The sequence below is a fragment of the Balaenoptera physalus genome (assembly GCF_965194825.1).
Source record: "Balaenoptera physalus genome assembly, chromosome: 7".
NCBI lineage: Eukaryota > Metazoa > Chordata > Mammalia > Artiodactyla > Balaenopteridae > Balaenoptera > Balaenoptera physalus.
In genome coordinates, this window is record NC_138886.1 from 66,733,065 (window position 1) to 66,760,014 (window position 26,950).

Genomic DNA, 26,950 nt, shown 5'->3' on the forward strand with positions numbered 1-26,950 from the left:
GTTCATTATTGATATTGGTCTATAATTTTCTTTATTTGTAGTGTCTTTGTCTAGTTTTGGTATCAGGGTGATGATGGCATCATAAAACGAGTTTGGGATTGTTCCTCCCTCCACAATTTTTTGGAAGAGTTTGAGGAGGATAGGTGTTAACTTTTCTCTAAATGTTTGATAGAATTCACCTGTGAAGCCATCTGGTCCTGGACTTCTATTTGCTGGAAGATTTTTTTTTTTATGTTTTTTTTTTCTTAACATCTTTTTTGGAGTATAATTGCTTTACAATGTTGTGTTAATTTCTACTTTATAACAAAGTGAATCAGCTATACATATACATATATCCCCATATCTTGTGTCTCCCTCCCACCCTCCCTAACCTACCCCTCTAGGTGGTCACAAAGCACCAAGCTGATCTCGATGTGCTATGCAGCTGCTTCCCACTAGCTATCTGTTTTACATTTCGTAGTGTATATATATATATCAGTGCTACTCTCTCACTTCATCCCAGCTTACCCTTCCCCCTCCCTGTGCCCTCAAGTCCAATCTCTATGTCTGCATCTTTATTCCTGTCCTGCCCCTAGGTTTTTCAGAACCTTTTTTTTTTTTTTTTTAGATTCCATATATATTTGTTAGCATATGGTGTTTCTTTTTCTATATCTGATTTACTTCACTCTGTATGACAGACTCTAGGTCCATCCACCTCACTACAAATAACTGAATTTCATTTCTTTTTATGGCTGAGTAATATTACTTTGTGTATATGTGCCACATCTTCTTTATCCATTCATCTGTCGATGGACACTTAGGTTGCTTCCATGTCCTGGCTATTGTAAATAGTGCTACAATGAACACTGTGGTACATGACTCTTTTTGCATTATGGTTTTCTCAGGGTATATGCCCAGTAGTGGGATTGCTGGGTCGTATGGTAGTTCTATTTTTAGTTTTTTAAGGAACCTCCATACTATTCTCCATGGTAGCTGTATCAATTTACATTCCCACCAGCAGTGCAAGAGGATTCCATTTTCTCCACACCCTCTCTGCTGGAAGATTTTTTTTTTCTATAAATGTATTTATTTTATTTATTTATTATTATTTTTGGCTTTGTTGCGTCTTCTTTGCTGCATGCGGGCTTTCTCTAGTTGCGGCAAGCAGGGGCTACTCTTTTTGCAGTGCACAGGCTTCTCATTGTGGTGGCTTCTCTTGCTGCGCAGCACGGGCTCTAGGTGCGCGGGTTTCAGTAGTTGTGGTGCATGGACTCTAGAGCGCAGGCTCGGTAGTTGTGGCACATGGGCTTAGTTGCTCTGCAGCACATGGGATCTTCCCGGACCAGGGCTCGAACCCATGTCCCCTGCATTGGCAGGCGTTTTCTTAACCACTGTGCCACCAGGGAAGCCCTGGAAGATTTTTAATTACAGTTTCAATTTCATTACCTGTGATTGGTCTGTTTATATTTTCTAATTTTTCCTTGTTCAGTCTTGGAAAGTTGTACTTTTCCAAGAATTTGTCTCTTTCTTCCAGGTTGTCCATTTTATTGTCATATAGTTGCTTGTAGTAGTCTCTTATGATCTTTTATATTTCTGCGGTGTCAGTTGTAATCTCTCCTTTTTCATTTCTAATTTCATTGATTTGAGTCCTCTCCCTTTTTTTCTTGATGAATCTGGCTAAACCTTTATCAATTTTGTCTATCTTCTCAAAGAACCAAGGTTTAGTTTTATGATCTTTGCTATCATTTTCTTCGTTTCTATTTCATTTCTTTCTGCTCTGATCTTTATGATTTCTTTCCTTCTCCTAACTTTGGGTTTTCTTTGTTTTTCTTTTTCTAGTTGCTTTAGGTGTAAGGTTACATTGTTTGTATGAGATTTTTCTTGTTTCTTGAGGTGACCTTGAAATCCTATGAACTTCCCTCTTAGAACTCCTTTTGCCGCTTCCCAGAGGTTTGGATTGTTGTGTTTCTGTTGTCATTTGTTTCTAGGTATTTTTTTATTTCTTCTTTGATTTCTTCAGTGGTCTCTTGCTTATTTAGCAGCACACTGCTTAGCCTCCATGGGTTTGTGTTTTTTACTGTTTTTTTCCTGTAATTGATTTCTAATCTCATAGCGTTGTAGTCAGAAAAGATGCTTGATAACGATTTAGTTTTCTTAAATTTTCCAAAGCTTGATTTGTGACCCAGTATGTGGTGTATTCTGGAGAAAGTTCCATGTGCACTTGAGAAGAAAGTGTACTCTTCCGCTTTTGGGTGGAATGTCCTAAAAATATCAATTAAGTCTGTCTGGTCTGTTGTGTCATTTAAAACTTGTGTGTCCTTATTTATTTTCATTTTGGATGATCTGTCCATGTTGAAAGTGGGGTGTTAAAATTCCCCGACAGTGATTGTGTTACTGTCGATTTCCCCTTTTATGGCTGTTAGCATTTGCCTTATGTATTGTGGTGCTCCAATGTTGGGTGCATAAATATTTAAAATTGTTATATCTTCTTCTTGGATTGATCCCTTGATCATTCTGTAGTGTCCTTCTTTGTCTCTTGTAATAGTCTTTATTTTAAAGTCTGTTTTGTCTGATATGAGAAATGCTACTCCAGCTTTCTTTTGATTTCCATTTGCAGGGAACATCTTCTTCCATGCCCTCACTTTCAGTCTGTATGTGTCCCTAGGTCTGAAGTGGTCTCTTGTAGGCAGCATATATACGGCCCTTGCTTTTGTATCCATTCAGCCAGTCTGTGTCTTTTGGTTGGAGCATTTAATCCATTTACATTTAAGGTAATTATCGATATGTATGTTCCTATTACCATTTTCTTAATTGTTTTAGGTTTGTTATTTAGGTCTTTTCCTTCTCTGGTGTTTCATGCCTCGAGAAATTCCTTTAGCATTTGTTGTAAAGCTGGCTTGGTGGTACTGAATTCTCTTAACTTTTGCTTGTCCGTAAAGGTTTTAATTTCTCCGTTAAATCTGAATGAGATTCCTGCTGGATAGAGTAATCTTAGTTGTAGGTTTTTCCCTTTCATCACTTTAAATATGTCCTACCATTCCCTTCTTGCTTGCAGAGTTTCTGCTGAAAGATCAGCTGTTAACCTTACGGGGATTCCCTTGTATGTTATTTGTTGCTTTTCCCTTGCTGCTTTCAATATCTTTTCTTTGTATTTAATTTTTGATAGTTTGATTAATATGTGTCTTGGTGTGTTTCTCCTTGTATTTATCCTGTATGGGACTCTCTGTGCTTCCTGGACTTGATTGACTATTTCCTTTCCCATTTTAGGGAAATTTTCAACTATAATCTCTTCAAATATTTTCTCAGTCCCTTTCTTTTTCTCTTTTTCTGAGACCCCTATAATTCAAATGTTGGTGCACTTGATATTGTCCCAGAGGTCTCTGAGACTGTCCTCAATTCTTTTCATTCTTTTCTCTGTATTCTGCTCTGTGGTAGTTATTTACACTATTTTATCTTCCAGGTCCCTTATCCTTTCTTCTACCTCAGTTATTCTGTTACTGATTCCTTCTAGAGAATTTTTAATTTCATTTACTGTGTTGTTCATTATTGTTTGTTTGCTCTTTAGTTCTTCTAGGTCCTTGTTAAATGTTTCTTGCATTTTCTGCATTCTATGTCCAAGATTTTGGATCATCTTTACTATCATTACTCTGAATTCTTTTTTCAGGTACACTGCCTATTTCCTCTTCATTTGTTTGGTCTGGTGGGTTTTACCTTGCTCCTTCATCTGCTGTGTATTTCTCTGTCTTTTCATTTTGCTTAACTTACTGTGTTTGGGGTCTCCTTTTCACAGGCTGCAGGTTCGTAGTTCCCATTGTTTTTGGTGTCTGCTCCCAGTGGCTAAGTTGGGTTCAGTGGGTTGTGTAGGCTTCCTTTTGGAGGGGACTGGTGCCTGTGTTCTGATGGATGAGGCTGGATCTTTTCTTTCTGGTGGGCAGCACCATGTCCGGTGGTGTGTTTTGGGGTGTCTGTGACCTTATTATGATTTTAGGCAGCCTCTCTGCTCATGGGTGGGGTTGTGTTCCTGTCTTGCTAGTTGTTTGGCATGGGGTGTCCAGCACTGGAGATCGCTGGTCTTTGAGTGGAGCTGGGTCTTAGCTTTGAGATGGAGATCTATGGGAGAGCTCTCACCGATTGATATTATGAGGGGCCGGGAAGTCTGTGGTGGACAGATGTCCTGAACTCAGCTCTCCCACCTCAGAGGCTCAGGCCTGACACCTGGCCGGAGCACCAAGACCCTGTCAGCCACACGGCCAGGTACGTGGGGAGTTTCTTGCCTTTTGGAAATTCTGAGGTCTTCTGCCTGTGTTCAGTAGGTGTTCTGTAGGAGTTGTTCCACATGTAGATGTATTTTTGATGTATTTATGGGGAGGAAGGTGATCTCCATGTCTTACTCCTCTGCCATCTTGAAGGTCCTTCAGATGGATGAACCTCATTCAGAGATTCAATGCTTACAACTTTCCATCCTCCAATTCCAGCAAAAGTCACTTTCAATGGAAACCCACTGCACAATTGCTTAGGCTTATTTTCTGTTGTCTGAACCTCTTCTTGTGCAAGTCTTCTGGGACTGCTGCACAGAGTCTACGTCCATCTAAGCAGAAAGCCCATTCTAGACTCTCTTGTGACTCACATTGCAGGCCTCTGACTTCTCAACCATCCGTCCTCACAAACTATCCATCCACCCTTTAAAACTCTTCCATCCACAAGCCCCAGAAGAGGATTCGTACAGGTAGAAGTGCACCTTCTAAAGTGGTTTTACCCGTCTGCCCTCCAAGTCCATCTCTACAGCCCTCATGTCTGCCAGGCGCTCCCCAGAACTAAATAAGGGACAAGGCGCCGCTTGAGGGCCAATGGCCTAGTCGACCAGCTGCCTGGACCGTGGGGAGGAGAGTCCTGATGAATTCTTGATTCCCCTGCCCCCTGAATCAGATACAGCTAAATTCTGCAACAGCAGATTTTTCTCCTCAGAAACTTTTTTGGTAACATCCATCTTAAACAAAGCAGGTTCATTTTAGGATTTGAGTTTTTAAGTTTGCTTCGTCTCTTGTCCAATTACATAAACTAATTAATCTAAATGAGTTTACTCTAGCCCCAAATAAAGGACTTCTGCCAAGTGTCAGAATCTGGCATTAAAAACCACAGAGCATAACCTATTCAACAAATACTTTGGGTTTTTAGGTTAATTTAGCAAATAAACATTGAACATGATAACTACTAAGTCTGAAGAGTCTTTCAGTAAACCCTATAATTTTGTATTTTGTGGATCTCCAAAAAACTATTTTCGTCTACAGAGATTTATATGGTTACTATTGTATCCTAAACTTATATTTGTCTTTGCTTTATATTTATTTACATAACAGCCTTTATTAAAAAGATTGAAGGTGTTTTTTGTTCGGGCCCCATTTTTTTTCTGTCAGGAATTGTAGAATTTTAAATAACCTCATTTCCATTTTTATGATCTGTGTTCATGCCTCTCGTAATAATGAAGTAGAAAACTAGTACTCTCTTATTGTACTTCATTGTTAATCTCCAGAGTTTTCTTTTATCTTACCCCAATAGCTTGTGTAGTACACATTCCTTGTAGGGTATTCAGTTTATATATGTCAGATTCTCTAGGGCCATGGCTTTTGCCAGATGAAGCACTTTTGATTTTGAGGCTGATGAAACACAGTGCTATTATTGATCTGTGCATGACATAGCCTGTCTCTCTCCTAGCAGAGTGTAGCAACATTTATCCAGGAATTTGTGAAATGTCACTCGGATCATGTTCGAAAGGTAAACTGTGCAAAAACCAGGATCTGAGCTGACAATCCATGTGGAATTGGACGTGACCGTCTTATTCCTACGTCCTATCTTCTAGATGAACCAAGTGATATTTGTAACAGAATGTCTGTGCCTTTTATTAGACTTTGTTAGGAACTATTATTATCACTCAGAACACAATGTACTGTAAAATCATACTCCCTATACTGTTTTCAGATTCACTTGTGATCTTACCACAGAAAATATTAAGAAAATGTGACCTGAAAACATCACTTAGAAATTTAGTCGCTGTTTATAATGAACCAGTGTTATAATATACTGCACAGTCTTATATTCCTAGTAGTGTTTTCACTTTGTGTCAATATACTTTTAGGAAAGTATCTCTCATTAAAATATCAACATAAGTGGAACTGAAAAATTATAACATTTTTCTCACTATGGGATTATTATGATTTTTAAATATGCATATATTTTAGAGTTTGATTTTAAATGCCTAAAATATTGGTTTGCACATGGATAGTTATGTATGTTTATATTGGTTATAATTCAATTTAGTTTAATGCACCGAATACATGTAAGACTCTCTAATAATGGGATATTCAATAATGAATTAAACATGATCCTTGTCCCCTGTATAAGAGACATTAGGGAAGTTGGACATGTGTACCACTGTACAAGGAAGCTCTTATATATATAGCATGTATGTAATATATACCATGGACATGTAGTGGACAAAGACAGACTGTTATTCATTGCTGTCATTATTTAGTAAGGCTTTTGACGGAGATGGCATTTGGGCTTAGACTTAAAATTTGATTTGATTTTGAAAGGTTTGTGTGTAGAACAAAATCATTAGAAGAAAGAAAGCTTGGAAAAGCATCAAGGTGAGAAAGTAGTTTGTTGAGACTAGTGAGTAATCCAATATATCTGTGGTTTTCAACCCTAGCTGCATGCTGTCCTCACCTGGGGAGTTTTAAAAATACCTATGCCCAGGTCTTATGCTAGACCAATTAAATTAAAATAACTGGGGTGGTCCCTGCACCTTGCTAGTTTTTGAAAGCTCTCAGGTGCTTCTGATATACAGTGAGGCCTGATACTAAAGTTCAAGAGAACAGAAATTCAATGCAAGTAGCTAGATAAGAGATTGTTTAAATATCAAGGCAAAAGATGATAAGTATTTAGACAATAGTAATAGAAGCAGAAAAAGTTAGAAAAAAAGCAGGAGATTTTGCATTGGTGTAACACACAGAGTTTGATGACCAATCATATAGGGAAAGGTTAAAAAAGTTAAGTCTTTAAGGTACCAGTGAGGATTCTAATTAAAGTGAGCAGAAAGTTGATGATAGAATATATTTGACAATATAATATACTAATTATTGTGGGGTAGTGGAACCTTATATGAAAACATACCAACAAAGTTGGATTAAAATATAACAATTATTCTTATAAATGCACACCAGAATTTGCCAAAAAATAAATGTAAAACCCTAGGGGCTAAAAATCATTGACAGCTTACCATTGTAGCCAAGTGCAATTTGTCACTGAAATGAAGATATCAAGTGAGCAGTAGGATAACTGAGTATAAAATTTAGAGGAGAGGGCTGGGTTGGAGGTATGAATTTTGGAGTTAGGAGTATTTAGGTTATATTTAAAAACATGAGACTGGATGGGATCACCTAAGGAATGAAGGCAGATAGAAAAAAAGAAGAGGTACCAGGTCTGAGCCCTGGGGCCTCCAACCCTTAGAGTTTGGGCAGATGAGGAAGATCCAGAAAAGGAGAGGCCAGTTAAGTAGAAAGAAAACCAAGAGAAAGGAGTATTGAAGAAGCCAAATGATGAAAATATTTTGAGACGTGAACAACCATCTGTCAAATGCTGCTGATTAGGATGAGTCCATGAGAAGAACTGAGAAATGAGAAGAGAAGGGGAATAATTGAAGAATGTAATTAAATGTACATGTATTTTAGTTATTTCAATGAGTTTTGCTATTAAGGGAATCAGAAAGCTTCTAAAATATAAACATTTAATAACTTAGGCTCAAAATAAGTAATATAAAAATTGATAACTTCAGTACTTTTAAGATAAAGCTGATAAAAAGTCATTAAGGATATACATTATTTGAAGAAAGCAATAAAAAGTCTTGCTCTAAATATTTACCAAAAATGGTCACATTACTAGGCCAAAACACAGCTCTCCACAAATTTCAAAAATTTGGTATCGTATTAAAAATATTGCCTAACACAAGTGAAATTAGAAATCAATTTAAAAAGTTAAGTTTAAAAATTCTGATGCAAACTTATAGAGACATTTCTGAATAACTAATGGGTCAAAGGAGAAAATAAAATGAAAATTGAGAAAATTCTTCATATTAAATGGTAATGAAACAATACATATCAAAACTTATAGAATGCAGGCAAACTGGTACCTATATGGAAATGTATACCTTTAAATACTTATATTAAAACTACAGAAAAGCTAAACTTTAATCAGCTAACCATTCAATTTAAGAATGAGGAATAAACCCAAGGAAAATAGAAAGAAGGAAATATTAACATAAGGGTAAAAGTTAATATTGTAGAAAGCAAAGATGCAGTAGACATGATCAAAAAAACCCAAAGTTGGATCCCTGAAACTAATAAATTGACGAACAATAACCAGTGTTGATGAGGATGTAAATGAATTGGAACTTTTATACATTGCTGATGGGAATGTAAAATGGCACAGCTATTTTGGAAAACAGTTTGGCAGTTCCTCAAAAGGTAAAATGTAGAATTACCATATTACCCAGCAATTTCATTCCTAGATCTATACCCAAGAGAAGTGAAAACATAAGTTCACACAAAAATGTGTACATGAATGTTTATAGCAGCATTATTCATAATAGCCCAAAAGTGGAAACAACCCAAATGCACATCAACTGATGAATAGAGAAACAAAATATCCGTACAGTGGATTATCACTCAGCAATACAAAGAATTGAAGTAGTGACACATGCTGCAACATGAATGATGAACTTTGAAAACATGCTAAATGGAAGAAATAGTCACAGAAGACCACATATAGTAATATTCCATTTATGAAATGTCCAGAAAAGGCAAAATCTATAGAGACAGAATTTAGATTAGTGATTGTGTAGGCCCCGGGTTGGAAGAGGAGTGTCTGTTCATGGGCATGAGGTTTCTTTCTGGTATGGATGATGGAAATGTTCTAAAATTAGTCTGTGGTGACAGTTGCACAAGTCCATAAACATACTAAAAGTCATTCAGTCATACACTTAAAAAATGGATGAATTTTATAGTATGTAAACTCTACCTTAATAAAGTTCTTAATAAAAAAAGTAATACTATATTATGAACACTTAGGTGAAATTGAAATTTGAGTTTCACATTTAAGTTCTACCAGGCATACACAGTTTTCCAAAGAGTAGAAAAAGTAGAAACAAATTCCTTCTCATTTTATGAGGGTAACATAACTTTGACAATACAAGATAAAAAAATGTTAGAAATGGAAATTAATGTGAACATAGTTGTAACACTGATTTCCAAACCCTTGGTAAACCTAATCAAACAATGTATTTTAAAAAGTCATGAATAAACCAGGAAATCCCAGAAATAAAAAGTTTGATTAGAAAATTAATCCATGTAATTTACCACCATAACAAAGAAAGGAAGAAAATATGTTAAACATGCAGAAAATCTGGGGTAACATCAACAAGATGGGAGAATAGGAAGCACCAGACCTTCTTTTTCCCACAGAGACACCATTTCAGCAACATACTCGGACCAGTTCCTTTTGTGAGAAATCCAGAAACCAGCCAAGAGGCACCTGCACCCCTGGCAAGTACACAACCAGCTGCACTGTAGTTGCTTGGGAAACTTGTGGCACTGTCTTGGCAGAGTCCTACCCTCTGGCACACCACCTTGTGATCTGGGGGAAACTCCCAGTTCCCTGCTTCTCCCCAGGGAGGGAAAAAGTATACTGGACCTTAAGCCTACTTGGAGGACGGGCTTCTTTCTCACCTGTCTCAGAGCACTGATGGGACCTGCCATACTCTAGATACCTGGGGGCCACTGAGAACCAAAAAAAGCTGTATGGCATGCTGCTGTTCCAGAGGACCCGTGGTACAGCAGACAGAAGCTGATATAGCTTGGTGGCCTCTCCCTCAGAAGAAGAATGGAGTGTGTGTCCAGAATTCTGGCTTTTCAGGAGCTGCCTGAGGGATGAGTATCTGTTTAGCCCAGCTTGGGGCACTGAAGGAACTGGGCATACTCTAGGTAGATGTCTGGGTGCTGCTGAGAACAAAAAAGAGCTATGTGGCATGCTACTATTTCTGAGGACCCCAGTATAGAAGACAGCAGAGGGAGCAAGAGTTTTATCAGCTCCTGAACAAAAAAAAAAGGAAATCCCTCTAATTAGAAATCTACACACACAAGTTTGGGAGAAGTCACATCCACAGAAAAGATTTGAGTGCTCCCAGAATCTCTAGCTGGACTGACTGATGAAGCTCTTTCCTTATGCAAAGCCAATCCATAAAGACCAGAAGAGGTAGATATTTCTTCAAGTTCATGGATAACAACACAAAGTTACAAGGAACACAAGGAGAGAGTAAAATGGCCCAATCAGAGGAACAAAATAAATCTCCAGAAATCTACCCTAAAGAAACAGGCATATTAGTTATCTGAAAAAGAATTTAAAATAGCCATCATAAAGATGTTCAGTGAGCTCAAAAAATGATTCATGGACAAAATGAGAATTTCAACAAGAGATAGAAAAAGTAAAAAAGAAACAAATTTTGGAGCTGAAAATATAATAATTGATCTGAAAATTCACTAGAAGGTTCAACATCAGACTTGATCAAGCAGAAAATAGAATCAGTGGAATAAAAGACAGGTCATTTGAAATTATCCAGGCAGAGGAGTAAAAAGAAAAAAGAACGAAAAAGAGTAAAGAAAGCCTAAGGGGCTTATGGGATATATCAAGTGGACTAATACTGTGGGAGTCCCAGAAGGAGAAGAGAGAGGGAAAGGGGCAGAAAGCTTATCTAAAGAAATAATGGCCAAAAGAAAAATCTGCCAACCAACAATATTATGTCTGGCAAAATAGCCCTTCAAAAATGAAGGAAAAATATTGGGAGATTGGGATTGACATATATACACTAATATGTATAAAATAGATAACTAATAAGAACCTGCTGTATAAAATAAATAAATAAAATAAAATGAAGGAAAAATAAAGACTTTCCCAGATAAACAAAGGCTGAGGGAGTTTATCACCACTAGATCTGTCTTACAAGAAATGCTTAAAGGATCCTTCAAAGTTGAAACAAAAAGATGCTAAACAGCAACACGAAAACATGAAATTATGAAGCTCACTTGGTAAAGGAAAATATATAGACTATATAGATGAATACAGAATATTGTGATACTATAATGATAGTGTGTAATCACTTTTAGTGTTGGCATAGAGGTTAAAAGATAAATGTATGTAAAAAATTATAACTATAAAATTATGTTAATGGGCAGACAATATAAAAAGATGTAATTCGTAACATCAATAACATAAAATGTTTGGGAAGGAGAAGTAAAAGTGTAGAATGTTGTACTTAATTGAAGTCAAGTTGTTATCAGCTTAAAATAGTTTGTTGTAACTATATGATGTTTTATGTAAGCCCCATGGTAACCACAAAGACTATATTTATAGAAGATACACACAGAGAAATGAGACAGAATCAAAGCATGTCACTACAAAAAATAACAAAATGCAAAAGAAGATAGGAAGAGAGGAAAATAAGAACAAAAGAGCTATAAGATAGACAGAAAACAACAAAATGACAATAGTAAGTCCTTTCTTATGAATTATGACTTTAACTGAATTTACATTTACTCCCCAATCAAAAGACAAAGAGTGGCTAAATGGATTTTAAAAAGCAAGATCCAACTGTACTAAACTCATAAATTTGTTAGGGTAGATCTCATGTTATATGATTTTTACCACAATGAAAAAAATTGCAGATAATCTTTTGATACAATTAAATACCTGTTCATGATAAAATTCTCTTAGTAAACTAGGAATAGCTGAGAACTTTCTTACTCTGTTAAATATATACCAAAACCTTGAAACAATCATCATACTTAATGGTGGGAGTTAGAAGCATTCTTTTTAAAACCAGGAAGAAGACATTTATACCTACCATGACTGCTTGTCTTAGACATTGTGCTGGAGGGCACAGGCAACACACTAAGATAAGAAAAAGAAATGAAAGTTAAAACTATTAGAAATGAAGAAACAGAACTATCATTAGTTCCAAACACTATGCTTGTCTGTACAGAATCTCAAGACAAATTACTAATAGATTTCAGCAAGATTGCTAGATATAAAATCAATATATGCTAAGATGAGATTTCTATTTACCAGCCTTCAACAAATGTGCTATTTTTAAAAAGAAATATTATTTAAGTTATAGCAGGAATTATATGGTATCCAGTTATGGAAGATGGAACCCAAATTCAGAGATGTTAAAATGTGAAAAAGGAATGTCTTAAAAGCACTATATGTCTTTTGGAAATACACATATATGTATTAAAAGTATAAGGAAATAGCAGGGAATGATAAACACCAAAGATGTTCAGGATAGTGATTATTTCTGGTCGGTCAGAGGAGATAGGATCATGGCCTTCAATTCTGTTAGTAATACATTGTCTTTGTTGAGTGATTGATAAAGGGACATCGGTTATGTATTTTTATTTATGTATTACATATTTGAAATATTTCATAAAAAATAAAAAAAGAAACCTATTGATGCCATTATCCCAGAGAAAGATGCTGGGAGTGGAACAAATCTTTGCAGAAAGACAAAAGGTTTGTGGGAGTATGAGCAGAAGAGGAGTCAGAGAAGGAGAAGGTGGGAGAGTGTTGTAACAGAAACAAGGGAGGGAATGTTTCCAGTAAGAAAAAGGAGAAGAGTTGGTCAACAGTGTCAGATGCCATAGAGGAATAGAAAATAGGACAACTGAGAAGAGGTTTTTGGACATTTTTTTGGACGGTTTTATTAGCAGGACTCTTGATAGCAAGTGACAGAAACTGAACTCTAAATAAGGAGAAAAAAAAAAGCTCACAAAATCAAAGGATAAACTGAAGAGAATAGACTTGGGAAGAATAGCATTAACTAGAACCAGACACTAATGTCTTTAAAGGTTTCTCTTTATCTCATGTGTCTTCCTCTCAGACCAGCTTTCTCCATATGGCTCTGGCCTTAGGTACCAGCCATGTGGTAACATCCTTAGAGCTTAGACCCCAGAGAAGAAAGCGATTTTTCTTTCTCATCTTTCAGTCTTCCCTTGATTTACATAGTTTATAAATTTCTGTGACCACAGGAAAAAATGCTTTGTTTATATGTAATTTTTAGTTAGAATTTAGATTCATTTCATTATATGCATATTTTTCATCTACATGAATAATTGGCAGGAAATTTGAAAGTCATGCAGGAAACAAGGCAGTTTCTGTCGGGCAGGACTGATATAGACATTGCAGTACATCTAGTGCTCCTGGCTCTCACCCATTTCAGTGCTAATCATTGTGGCACTCAAAAGTGCCCTCACTAATTTCCAAAATATATGTCTAGGTAGTATGCACTCTTTGAGAACCACTGATACAGGAGAAAAGCAGAGAAACCAGCTTGATTAGTAAAAATGGAAAGAACTCCAGACTACCCTCTTCCTAAAGATCTGTATAAATCATAATATTTCACTTAGCACAGCTGAGTGAGAGTCAGATGATATTTACTGAGTGACTACTCTGTTAGGTCAAGCTTTACTAACGGAAAGAATATGATAAACAGAAGATAATTCTAAGTAGAAAAATTAAACGAAGGATGGTAGAAGTTCCTATATTAAATTTTTGTGTTAAAAAAAAGTTTTTCAAGTGAAACCAATAAGAAATATCTTGTATAATTTAGTCTAAGTCCAAGATTTGTAAATCTCTTTTTTCTCCTTTAAAAGAAATTTCTACTCTGTGTCATGAAAGGTATTTTTATACCTTTTTAATATATATTTTCACATATATTCATTTTTAATGAAAAAATCCCATTTTAAGTGATATCAGTAATCTTATATTTTATCAGATCCAATTATAGCAAAAACTATTCTTTTAAAGAAATGTCCTCTTTTTTTACTCTCTTGAATCTTGTGAAACTTGCATAGGAAATAGAGAAAAACATTATTAACTTGTTTCCCTTGAGAATTTTAGTAGGGTGTACTTATAAGTGTAATCAAAATCATATGAATACTTAGTGCTGCTGCTGTTAAATTTGTAATGAGTTGTAGGGTTTCTTTAAAAATACCCCAACTGGCTCTCATCCAAGTAACTTGTTTGCAGAACTTAGATATAATACAAATCAGGAAAGACGTGGTTAACTGTTGACCCTATCAGTAAAAAATTTCAATTTCTAATTATTAAGACACTATTCATATTTAGTATGTATTTAAGAAATGTGTATCATTTTATTCATTTGAATATATGAAGTCAGAGCTAGAAATGATGATCTTTAGCCTTTGGGTTTATTACCCAGAAAGTTGGTAATATTTCATTAAGATTAGCGTGATAATGCACTATTCATATGAATTGATTTCAGTATAATTTAAATAAACTTAATGTTCTTTTACATGCATTTTACAGGCTTACTGAAAATCCTTTACCTTATAAAAATGTGAATTCTAGAAATATATCATGGTCTATTATAAATTTTTAGAAGTCAAAAATTATTTGAAGGAATATCGATGCCTTTCTTCTGAAGTCTATGTAAGAATTAAGTATTATGAGCAGTTTTTAATTGTCTAGACTCTGGCTTCCATTTAGTAACAATACTATATATGTGGGCATTAGTTTCCTCAGGCCAGTCCACTAAGGCCTTTTTGTGCAATAAAATACAGTGCATTAAGAAGCAATTGTCACCCCACTAGGATGGAAAAAAACAAAGTATTGAAATCTATTGCTTAGGGAAACCAAATTTAATTGGGGAGAATGAGGCAGACTTCATGAGACTTCTACAGATATTCCAGAGTTTGATAGCCTCTGTTCCTGATAACTCAATCACTGTCTGTAACTTCACTTGAAATTTTATGGCTGTTCTTTATGTAGATACAGATACAGTATTAATATCGCCCTGAAACACCAACTGTTATTTTTGGTGATTTGGCATGTTTATTTCTTTTTTTTTTTTTCTTCATTGTTTGAGTGGTTCAGTTGGAGTGGATTCTTTTCCTCCAGCACACACACACCTTAAGTAACCGAAAAAAAAGTATTGATAAAAGTGGTAGAGGAAAAATAAAGAGAATATGTGTATACAGTACCTGTGAGGAATAGATATTTCTGTTTCGAATTAGCTGAGTTTAAGCAAGAGAAAGCAGGAGAAAGAGAGTGAAAAAGAGGGATTTAGAAAGACATTGCTCAGTTTCTCTTCAGGACATCAGATGGCCCTGCCATCTTCTCGCATTTCTATTGGAGAAGGGAATCAGAATGGGAATGCACTGCAACTTGATGGTCATCGGTAAGCATGCCATGTGTAGATCAAATATCTGGAGGGCTGAAACTGAACTTATAATATTACCATATGAACATTGAGAAATTCTTATAATAGTGACAATGATGAATTAATCTGGATATACTTTTGGTTCCATATATCTCTCTGTATTTAGTATGTGGTATGTACGTTTTAAGGGGAATTTTATCTTATAGTAACTACAATAGAGGATTTGAAATAATAACAAACCTACAGTTGAGCAATTCTTGCTATGAATAAACCAAACATTGATTGTTTTTCCATGAATACTTGAAAGTCAGTTGTATTAGTTAGTTTTCCAAGTTTCACATATAATACATTTTTGCTGATTCTTTTTCTGTAGTTGTGGAAACAGAAGTTTAAGCAATGTGGTTTAACTTCAGTCCAGTTAAAATTCATCAGTTTTGTTATTCAGATTATTTTGAAACACACTATATTGCAAGTATCACATAGATTAATAGTTACTATAAATGCCTATAATGTCAAAGCTATTAATACAAATAAAAAGATACATGTTAAATGCTTTTAGTATTGGGGGCTGTTTTAAAAATTAAAAGTATTAGTAAGCTGTTTTAAACAATTTGACATTTGAAATAATAGTGTTGATTTTCATTTTGAGAAATAATATTCAGACATATTTACAAAATAATTATTGGGCATTATCTGGAACTTACATTACAAAGGATAAGGACATTGAATTAATTTTACTCCTTGTAAATGTTACTGAGAGTAACATATCTCTTATCCATATGCAGATATCCATATTTCTTTGATAGAATCTAATTTGAGCACATCAGGACAGATTGGCATTTTCAGTACCATAAAAACTGCTTTGTTAATTGCAAACCATATTTAGTATGACCTTACAACAAAGTAGCACCTTAAGTGTCACGCTTTGTCTTTAATCTGCACACTAGAGCTGGGTTCATCTGTACTAGACAACTGCACTTCATGAAAAGAGTTTTTTTCTTGATAGGCAATTAGCAGTAATTAGGAAGATTCACCTCAGTAAGATGTCAACATGAGATTGTTTAAAAAAGTTGAATGTCAGTGACTTAAAAAGAAAGTTCTTCTGACACATAGGTATGGCATGTGAAACATGAAATGTTAATTTAACTTTTCTGCTTATTATTCATGCACAATATTATTTTGTCATTCAGACGCTACACTGACAGAGTGTAAAGGGTGTTAAAATAGTGCTGCTAGAATAAAGAGAGGATTAATCTACCATTGGCCAATTAGCCAAAGGGTACTTAATGGTCTCTAAAGGCTACTGAAGTCTTAACTACTAGCAAAAGCATTGGTAAAAAGTCCTCTATATTACCTTCAGTTGCTTGACATTTTGTGAAACATAGTATAGGCTTTTAATAACTGAATTTGTCAGAAAATAGTTTATAAGTGAGTGTTGTTGTAACTAAGTGTATTTTTCATAAGAAAATTTTGTTACATAAATAATTCCACCTCTGCCTAAGATCTTTGTTCTTTTTTTTCTTTTTTTTTTTGGTTGGTGGTTTTTAATTTTTAATTCTTTTTCTTGAAGATCTCAGGTATCATAACGAAGGAAAATTCATGTTTTAAATTTAAAACATTTATTACTAACTTGAAAGAGTTACTAATCTGAACTATTTATCTTTCTAGATAAGTACTTTTATGGAAAATATTTTGCTAGTGACCTAGAAACTTATGTACTTTTCTTTGTAACTCATATGTTTTAATTAAGTGACTGTGCTTTTAGTCATACATGGATGACATGCAGAATTTTATTTCTTTCAGTTTTATTCCTTGTAAAAGAAAAATTTTCCCAATGAAAGAATATTAATACTATCCACAGGAGGGAGAAATATCATTAAGATATGGTGACTTTCTAGGAGTCTTGCCTATAGAATTTACATGGATATTGTTCAACTAGAATTTTCTCTTCAGTCTCTTTTGCTTTAGTTCTGGTAACGAAATCCTTACGTTATAATTTTTTAAGATCATAATATAGGATTTTAAAATTGCTGCCTCTACTTAAATGTGAACCAGAAAAAAACTGATTGTGAGATATAAATGATCTTATGTATTCAATATGAAATGATTTCATTCACTATTCTCAGTTCTATGCAAAATTCAAGATTAAAGATTTTGGTGAAGTAATTGGAAACAGACCATTCCCATTAAATGATTGCTTTTCCCTACTTGGACTGGCAAGGCCTTTGGATTTCAAAAGGAGAAAGAAAAATAAGAGACTCCACTATCATTATAGATGGAAGCTAACCCTCACTTTCTCTGGTTACTTATTGACCTTTTCTAACATTTGACATCTCACCTTTGCCCCAGCATGGACTGGAAAGAATCCTTCTGCCACCAACTATTTCCTCCATAGGCTTCCCAGAAATCCTGCTCCTGTGACCCTGACATTCACCCTCATGTTAAGCTGGGTTTTCTAGCATTTCCATATGTCTACTTTTCAGATCCCACTATCCCAACTAAGAACATTTTCAAATTTTTTAAATGGTTCATTATTTTAAGTTTCTAATCCAGTGGTGAAAAATATATGAGGATAACTGAATAGTGTTTTTCAAAGCTATAAGGTCGTTACTGTCCAGGAAAAAAAAAAAAAATGTTAGGTCAGAATCAACCTTTAATTAGAAATGAAGAGCTATACCGCATCCTATTCCTTTACTGCTCCTAAACTAGTTGAATACTCAAAAGCATTTTCTTTACACAACTAGTATCACGTCCATTGAATAGGCAGATGTTGAATATTTTATTCTTTGGAGACAGCAAGATCAGAGAGTATCTAAAAATATATTGTTTGGGGGGGCGATTAGCGAAATGATTCTTTCCAGTTTGATTTTTTTCCAAACCCTTTTCTTCTTTTCATTTGGGCTATAGAATATTTTCCACAGGCCCTGTTTTATTTTTTCTGATAATTCATTCTTGAACATTAAAATGTTTACCGAGGCTCCCTGCTGGAGAAGAGACCCTCCATCTCATCAGGACTGCCCTGAATTTACTCAGCAGTTTCTGATAGATGCCTTCTCTAGAGTAAAAGTTGGAAAGCAGGATGATTGTATATCTAGCCATGGCCTTTAATGTTATACCTAGCTTCCGGGAAACATTTGACAAAACAAATCAGGAGGAGTACACGGAAGGAAACTGGCTGTAACTCGCATTTACCAGACAGGATTTGAAGGCAGCAGCAGTTCCGTTAGCTCCCTGATTTGTTTATCCGTAGCACTTACTGTAGTTTATCATGATATATTTCTAGGTTATATAGGCTGGTAACTACCTAAAGGCAAGGATTATAACTTTTTTATCATCGAAAATATAGAGCTAATACAGTGCCTACCACATAGTATGTAAAAAGGAATGAATCACAGATATTGAGTCAGGTTCTGAATGTAGATCTTACCTAGCAAAATCTTGCAGAAAATAGCAGGTTGGGGCCCAGAATAAACAAAAGGCATGAATGAACTCCCATGTAAGAGAATAAAGGAGAGTACATCCAGGGAGCCTTATCTACCCTGTTCATGGGATTACTGTTGAGAGCAACAAAAGGAAACTTCTGGCCAGAGGCTTTTTGCTTGGCAATTAAACTACAAAATGCAGATCTGGAAGAGGCAATTTATATTTCTAGCATAGAAACTGGAACAGTTTTTTTAGAGCTATTGAAAAAATAAACACAAAATTATGGATGAGGAAAAGAAAAACCAGAGTGAGGATGTTATACAAACTAGGTACTGTGGATTCAGGACACTTGCTTAAGGGAAGGTAGGGAGGCAATAAGGGAAAAAGGAATAGGTTCAAAAAAGGGGCTGCTTTTTAAAATTTGGGATTCATACTAGTTTTCCATGTTATGTAACAAATTACCACAAATTTAGCAGCTTAGAAATGATATACACATTACCTCACAGTTTCCATAGTTAGGAGTCTGGCACAGGTTAGTGGGATCCTTTGCTCAGAGTATCACAAGCAGCCAAGCTGCCTTTCTTTCTGGAGTTTAGGCTTTTCTTCCAAGCTTCTGTGTTTGTTGGGAAAATTTAGTTCCTTGTGGTTGTAGGGCTGAAGTACCTGTTTCCTTGCTCAAGGACCATTCTCAGCTCCTGAGGTCTTCCTTAGGGCCTTACGTTATAGCCCCCTCTGTAGTCCTCTCATAACATGGCAACTTACTTCTTCAAGGCCAGCAGGAGAATCTTACCTCAGGGAGAGCCCCTGGCTTTTTTTTAAAGGGCTCACCTGATTATTCACCAGCCAGGGTAATCTCACTTTTGATTAATTCAAAGTCATGTGACTAGGGACCATAATTTACATCTACAGAATCCCTTTGCATATAACATAATGCAAATGGTGTAATTATGGGAGTGATAGCTTATCATACTCACAGTTCCAACACACATACCAAGGGCATAGGCCATTGGGGGTCATCTGAGAATTCTGCCTACCACAGTGCTCATTACTGAATAATGAATTCTCTAATATTTCCATGTTTCTTCTTACAGTTGCTTAGAGGGTTCTTTCCTTTTTAGAGACTTACGCTTCTTCAATGTTATATTTAAATAAGTAATTAATAACTAGTGTCTCATTTTAAACTTTTAGAGTGTTAACTTCTATTTTATAACCTTTGGTTAGGATAATTGACTACACATAAATCAATACAAATCTCAGTATTATTCTCATTGACGCCAACTTTTAAGTTGAAATAGACTTTTAAAAGATTGTAAAGGAAGTGCACTGCTGGGGAAATAAAGAGTCAGAATAACACATCTGCCTTCAATGAGCTTGTATTCTAGTAGGGAATCCTAAGTTAAGATCAAACAAATAACTATCACTTAAGACAAAGTAATGTTTCTGTCATGGGAGAAATTACAGAATTATTTGGTATTTGTATGTGTGTGCATGTGTGTGTATGTATATAGCAAAGCTTTTTATTAATTCAGGTCCTCAGCCTTTAGGACACTTCTTAGACTCTGTATGGTAGCGTTTTCCACAAGCTAATGATGCTAACAATAATACTGTAAATTTAAAGTTTACCAAGTGCTATCACAGATTTTAAAAAAAAAATTCTGCCCTCAAGATTACCTTTGCTAGGTAAGCAAGCATCATCTCTGTTTTTAAACAGAGAAACAAAGTCAAGTGCTTGCTCATTGTCACTCAGCTGGTAAGCAGTAGACCCCAAATTAGAATCCAGAAATTATGACTCTTCTATGTGTTTTAATATTATTTATGATTTTAATGTAATATGACTTAAATATTTTTAAATCTTTGATTGGACATGGAAAGGTAATAATATAGAAATAGGAATCATGCTTCTGATAAAAAAGAAAAATAATTTTAAGAGTAATTTTAATTTATTGGTAGATTTTACAATACAATCACTTTTTTTAAAATAAATTTATTTATTTTTGGCTGTGCTGGATTTTAGTTGCTACACACGGGCTTTCTCTAGCTGCGGTGAGCAGGGGCTACTCTTCGTTGCAGTATGCGGGCCTCTCATTGCGGTGGCTTCTCTTGTTGCGGAGCAGGGGCCCTAGCCACGCGGGATTCAGTAGTTGTGGCACGCTGGCTCAGTAGTTATGGCTCACAGACTCTAGGGTGCAGGCTCAGTAGTTGTGGTGCACAGGCTTAGTTGCTCCGTGGCATGTGAGATCTTCCTGGACCAGGGCTCGAACCCATGTCCCCTGCATTGGCAGGTGGATCCTTAACCACTGCGTCACTAGGGAGGTCCCAACAGCACAATCACTTTCTAACAAGGTCACCACAAAAGTCTCACATTCCAAACCAAGTATAAACAAAAGAAAGTTATTATTTATCATTCTTGTCTCATCTATAAAACTTCTCAATTAAGAAATAGAATGCTTGAACTGAGAGAAGTTAGTAATAGAGCCATAATTACTTGTCCAAAATGCTAAGGGATAATCAAAGGATTCGAAAGTGATAGAATGTATGATTTGTCTATTTCTTCTATTTTGACAGGTGCTCTGTAGCATTTCTAGGCATATATAATTAACATCAGAAATATGTTTTAAAGATTATAGAGTTAAAATAGTTTAATCAAAGCATGATTTATATTTTAATAAATTGCAAGTCATTTGGTTTACTGTCTCCATAATTTCAATATTTCTTTGTTTACTAAACTTTTATACCATTAAATTGAAGTTAAAATCTACAATATCTTGTAGTTAAAATCTACAATATATTTAAAGATATGTGCGTATCTTTTAAAGAGATATATTTATTGTCTTGGTCTTTGCTCAATGAAGGATATATTTATAATGTCAGGATTTGCCACTGTGGAAAGAATAGATCTAATGGCATACAAGTTTAACAAATGAGAGAAGCCACCAGGAAGAAAAGAGCCTCATCAAAATTTAGTCTTCTGTACGCAGGTGTAGAGAATGGACTTGAGGACGCGGGGAGGGGGAAGGGTAAGCTGGGACTAAGTGAGACAGTGGCATGGACATATATACACTACCAAATGTAAAATAGATAGCTAGTGGGAAGCAGCCGCATAGCACAGGGAGATCAGCTCGGTGCTTTGTGTCCATCTAGAGGGGTGGGATAGGGAGGGTGAGAGGGAGACTTAAGAGGGAGGAGAAATGGGGATATACGTATATGTATAGCTGATTCGCTTTGTTATACAGCGTGATTCGCTTTGTTATACAGCAGAAACTAACACACCATTGTAAAGCAATTATACTACAATAAAGATGTTAAAAAAATTTTTTTAATTTAGTCTTCTCTGTTGCTTGAGATTCTACCTAGCATTGTAGTCATGAATTATGTCTTAACAAATGAAAATCTCAAAAAGTCTAATTTAGATGCAGAACATTAACTTTAGGATTGATAAATGTTCTGCTGCATACTATTTAAGTAAAAGCTTAATAATACTACATTGCTAATAAAAGTGTATTTTAATTTATATAGTAATAAAATAATAGAAAGATTATATATAAAAGCTGAAATCAATATGTGTCTTTATAGCACCATCTGTGGGACAAACAGGTAGACTTGAATTTTTGAAACCTTCTGTTTCTTAGTATACAAAAGGCATTGCTTTTAGATACCGTGGTGGGGGGCGGGGGTGGATACATAGGTTAACAAAGGCACAGTCCTCTCTCAAGCCTTTGCTAGGGCCGTGGTTGAGGAACAGCCATAATGCTATGCGAGCTAAGAGAATGGAGAAGCTACTTGGTTGGAGCAGAGAAGATTTCATAAAGGAGGAAATACTAAGCTACTCTTTATGCATGAGAGAGATTTCAGCAGAAGGAAACACCATGTGTAGAGTCATCAATGTAGAAATGGCTGAAAGTTCTGGGGAAGGGCAGACAAGTTTGACTGCAGGTGATGTGTGACTGAAACACAAATTGAAGTTAAATCTTACAGAGCTTTATTATAACCACAAACATCTGAGCTTTATTCTGTTGGGCTGAGGAACCCCTGAAGAGTTTTGAATAAGAGAATAACAGGTCAGTGTTGTTTTGGGAAGTTGTATAAAAGATGGTTTGAATGTAGAGAAAGGTTGCCCATAGGGGAAAGGCTATTGCAGTGGTCTTAGTGCGATGAAGAGTCTTCATTAAGAAAGTGGCAGAAGGAAATGAATATGAGAAATATTACATAATTTATAGAACCTGATGATTGGACACAGAATTAATAAACAGGGAGGGAGAGCTATTCAACCTTGAATGATAACCAGGAAGATTTTCAGATTTAGGGAAATGATGAGTTTGCTTTTGCTTTTCGATGTTAATTATTTGTTACCTTTGGGACAATCCAGGAATGAATATTTCCTGAAAAATATAAAAAACCACGCTTTTAGATCATAGGTTAAAATATAGCCAAAGAAATTTTTTTTTCCACCGAAACATACTTGTTATTTCACCAAAACGTAGTTTAATCTCAAATATATCAAGCCCTAGTTTTGAATTCATGATCTAAAATATTCATATTTAACAGTATACACATGTATACACAAATATATATGTAATTACAGATTTATTGGTATACTTTTTAGAAATTGTGTTTAAACATAGTGTTAATACTTAAGTAACTTATGTCCCATATATATATGACTATACATGTTAGCCACATCTTTTACTGTTTTAATTAGAATTCTTAACAAAGAAAGAATTTTTTCCCCCTCTGAGAGACTTCAGTACCATTTTGTATAATTGTTCCTTATGTTAAACTACCATTATTATAAGCTTCTTTGGAATAATAAAGTAATAGTGCAGTTATCCTCTTAAGGATCTCTAAGTTGTTATGCCATTATAGCTTGGTGGCATTCTGCTGACTACAGATGGGTGAATGAAAGGGGCTAACATTAAGGCAGTTTCTTTTACAATTTCATAAAAGCATTACCAGTATGTCATTTAGTAAAATGTTCATGTTATTAAAAATTTAAATATAAGTTTAGTGCAATCTACCTCAGCATTACAAAGAGGACTTGTCAACTATCAATCAAGTGCATAAAACTGAGTGAATGTGTTTGTATGCTATTTATTTGAACTAAATCTCTAATAAGCCTCTTCTGCTAATTGGACTTAACGTTTCTGTTGCTAAATGAGAAGCATTTTGGCTGCTATATAGGGTAGTAAGACCTACCCAGTGGAATAAACAACTAACATCTGTTATCCTGTCCTGCTCCAGCTTGGCTTTTACCAGTTAAGTACATCAGCCCTGAAGTCAAGGTTATCAAATATGTGAATCTCTGGCACACCCATGTTTATATGAAGGCAAAGAAATAGCACATCATGAGTAAAGACCAGCCAACCAAAAGATATTGAGTACAGCTGGTCTATTTTGTTTTAACCTTTACAAGCCCTACAACCTTAAGCAAAACTAGTGGAAGTTAGAATTTTTGTAGTTTTTATAATAAATATTTTTGTAATCAGTGTCACTTTTTCTTTAGCATTTTCCTACCTGTACAATTTGCTGATAATTGTTAGGTTAAATGTAATTACTTTTATAATAAATTTATATTTATTTTCTTTAAAAAGAAGCTAAATTTGGATTTGGCTGAGCTTCAGAAAGAAAAAGAAGATTTACTGAAGAAATTGGAGTCTTCATCCGAAATCACAAGTTTGGCTGAAGAAGTTGCCCGGGTAACAGTTCCACAGATACAAGTTACATCACTTGGCCCTTCAAGGAGCATGGATTTGGAAATGAAGCAATTGCAGTGTAAACTAAAGGTGATTATAAATTTTATTAAAGATGAAAACATTTATTAAGTTACTGAATCCTTAAAGACATGTTTCTATCAATTCTAATTTAATTCTACTAATAAAGGTAAATTATGGTATAAATAATCCCTAAATTATCAATACTACATTCAATCTCATCTTTCTGTTTTAGCCTGGTAGATTCTTATCTGGTAACTTATAATACTATTCTCTGAAAAAATAGCAAGACACCATGAAATCCTAACTTAGGAGACGATGGAAACTGGCCATTATCATTCTATTCCACTATTCAACTCCTCTCTGCCTGCCACTGAACAGAATTCTTTTTGAACATAATAATGTATCAACATAAATAGAATTGCTTTCCTGTACACATTTTGCTGCTGTTTTAATTTGGTGGTTCTTTGTTGGGGAAGGAGGAGGGAATTAGGGGAAAGGAGAAGAAGCACAGAGCAAAGGTGAGTTGGTTTAATCAAGTTAAACCTGAGAGTGAGAATAAAGACCAGTGTTCCTTTTGCTTATAAAGAATTGTGTCTAAGTCCAGGTGAGACTGTCAAGAACTTAAAAGTAAGGCTGGCCTTAGGTTAAAGAAAATTATCTTGTAAAAAATGGGATTTGTGAGTTCTAATCTGAAAGTTCACTTTCGTGCTTCTTAAAACAAGCTCATTTATTCCTCACATATTAATTATTTTCTTCAGTGGAGATTGCTAGCTGGAAGCTAAAAGGACAGTGTATATGGGACCATAGCTATAATGAGAGTTATTAGAAAGAAAATTCTGGTTGAAAATGCACAGAATACACTAGAAATGTAATAACCATGACTGTTAAGAGGGTATTAGGGTATAGAATTGTCAAATAGACTCAGTTATTTTCAATCCAAAATATTATATGTGTGCTCTTTCTAATAATAACATCTTTAAATGAAGGATAACTAGTAAGATAAACTAAGATAAAGTTTAAAGTAAATTTGTGTACTATTGCTTGAAAATATTTTGCTTTGTTATTAATAATCAGATATACCAGTTGGTATTAATTTAGATGCTCCTTAAATACCATTTTCTTCAGAGAGTTTTTATGTGCAGAACTTGCCTCAACAACTACATTTTATAAGTTTAAATACCTTACATTATAGAAATGAGAAAAAATAGTCGTGCAAGTTTGGAACTATATATCTTCTCTTAAGATATGTTTCTGTCTCTGAAAAAATGGAGTAAAATGTATAAATTGAACATTTCAGTGTTTAGGTTTTATATGGAGGATAAAATCATTGTGGTCTTCTTTGATCTTATCTACTACAGATACTTTTATTCACAGTTGAGTGATTCGTCTTATATTTAAGTCTTCATGTGCCTAATATAACTTTTGTTTTCACCAAGATAAAATAGAATGTTAAATCCAGTAATGTCTGATCTGACGTCTAAATTTTTTAAATTGTTAATAGTTTTAAGTTGATTTTTATTTTATTTATTTCATTTTACTTACTACTAATACTCTAACAATTTTTGGTAATAATAGGCCCATATGGATATCTGTAAGCTTCTTGCATCATGGTTTACCATGGCATAAGTTTTTACCCATATATAAATCTCTCTCACTTTGAAGGAATGTGTGAGTTACAAAGGTAAGACTAATGAGAATGCCTAAAGCAATTTAGATCATGCTTTTGATATAAGTTTGAAGTGACATTGTCCATATCTAACCTGGAGTCCTGGAACACTGACCAGGCTGCATAGGGACAAAAAGGGTAAATCTTTACTTTTGTCTTATTTCATGCTTTAATATGGAAATATCCTGGAAGACTAGGTACTTTCAAGTAAATAATACTCTTGATACTACAAATTTCTGTTTCGATATTGTATTAGATTGCTAGGGCTGCCATAACAAAATACCACCGAGTGGCTGGCTTGAATAATAGAAATTTATTTTCCCATAGTTCTGGGGTCTAGAAGTCCAAGATCAAAGTATTGACACGTTTGATTTCTTCCAAGGCCTCTTTCCTTGGCCTATGGATTGCCACCTTCTTGCTGTGTCTTCACATGGTCACCCCTCAAGTCTATGAGGTCTGTGTCCTAATTGCTTCTCTTATAAGGACACCAGTCATGTTAGATTAAGGCCCACCCATGTGACCTCATTTTACTTTAATTACCTCCTTAAAAGCCCTATCCAAATACATTTTGAAGTACTGGAATGGGAGGTTAGGACTTCAACATATGAATTTTGCCAGGACACAATTCAGCCTATAACAGATATCAGATTGCTAACATAATAAATTTCCGAGAAATAGCTTATTTTCTACTTGATGTTTTCTATGCCTAGTAAAAAAAAAATGGTTAGATTTGAATCTCTTAAAGGTCTACATCCATCTTTTTTATTTTATCCAATTAATATTAGACTTTTCTATGTAAATTCTTAGGTGTACTTCTGAGGTGTACATGGTTCATTCAGAAATTAGAGTGCTCATGTGCATTTCTGTGTCTTCATTTTTACCCAT

At 34.9% G+C, this 26,950-nt stretch overlaps 1 protein-coding gene across 4 annotated transcripts in view; it reads left to right on the forward strand.

Annotated features, from left to right (window-relative positions):
* CNTLN (centlein) overlaps nt 1-26,950 on the forward strand; it is a 366,460-nt gene that overhangs the window by 266,105 nt on the left and 73,405 nt on the right. For all 4 annotated transcript variants that reach the window (XM_082467994.1, XM_082467993.1, XM_082467992.1 and 1 more), the window contains one exon: nt 24,277-24,468. In XM_082467994.1, coding sequence (XP_082324120.1) covers nt 24,277-24,468 — 192 coding nt within the window. The remainder of the gene's footprint in view (nt 1-24,276; nt 24,469-26,950) is intronic.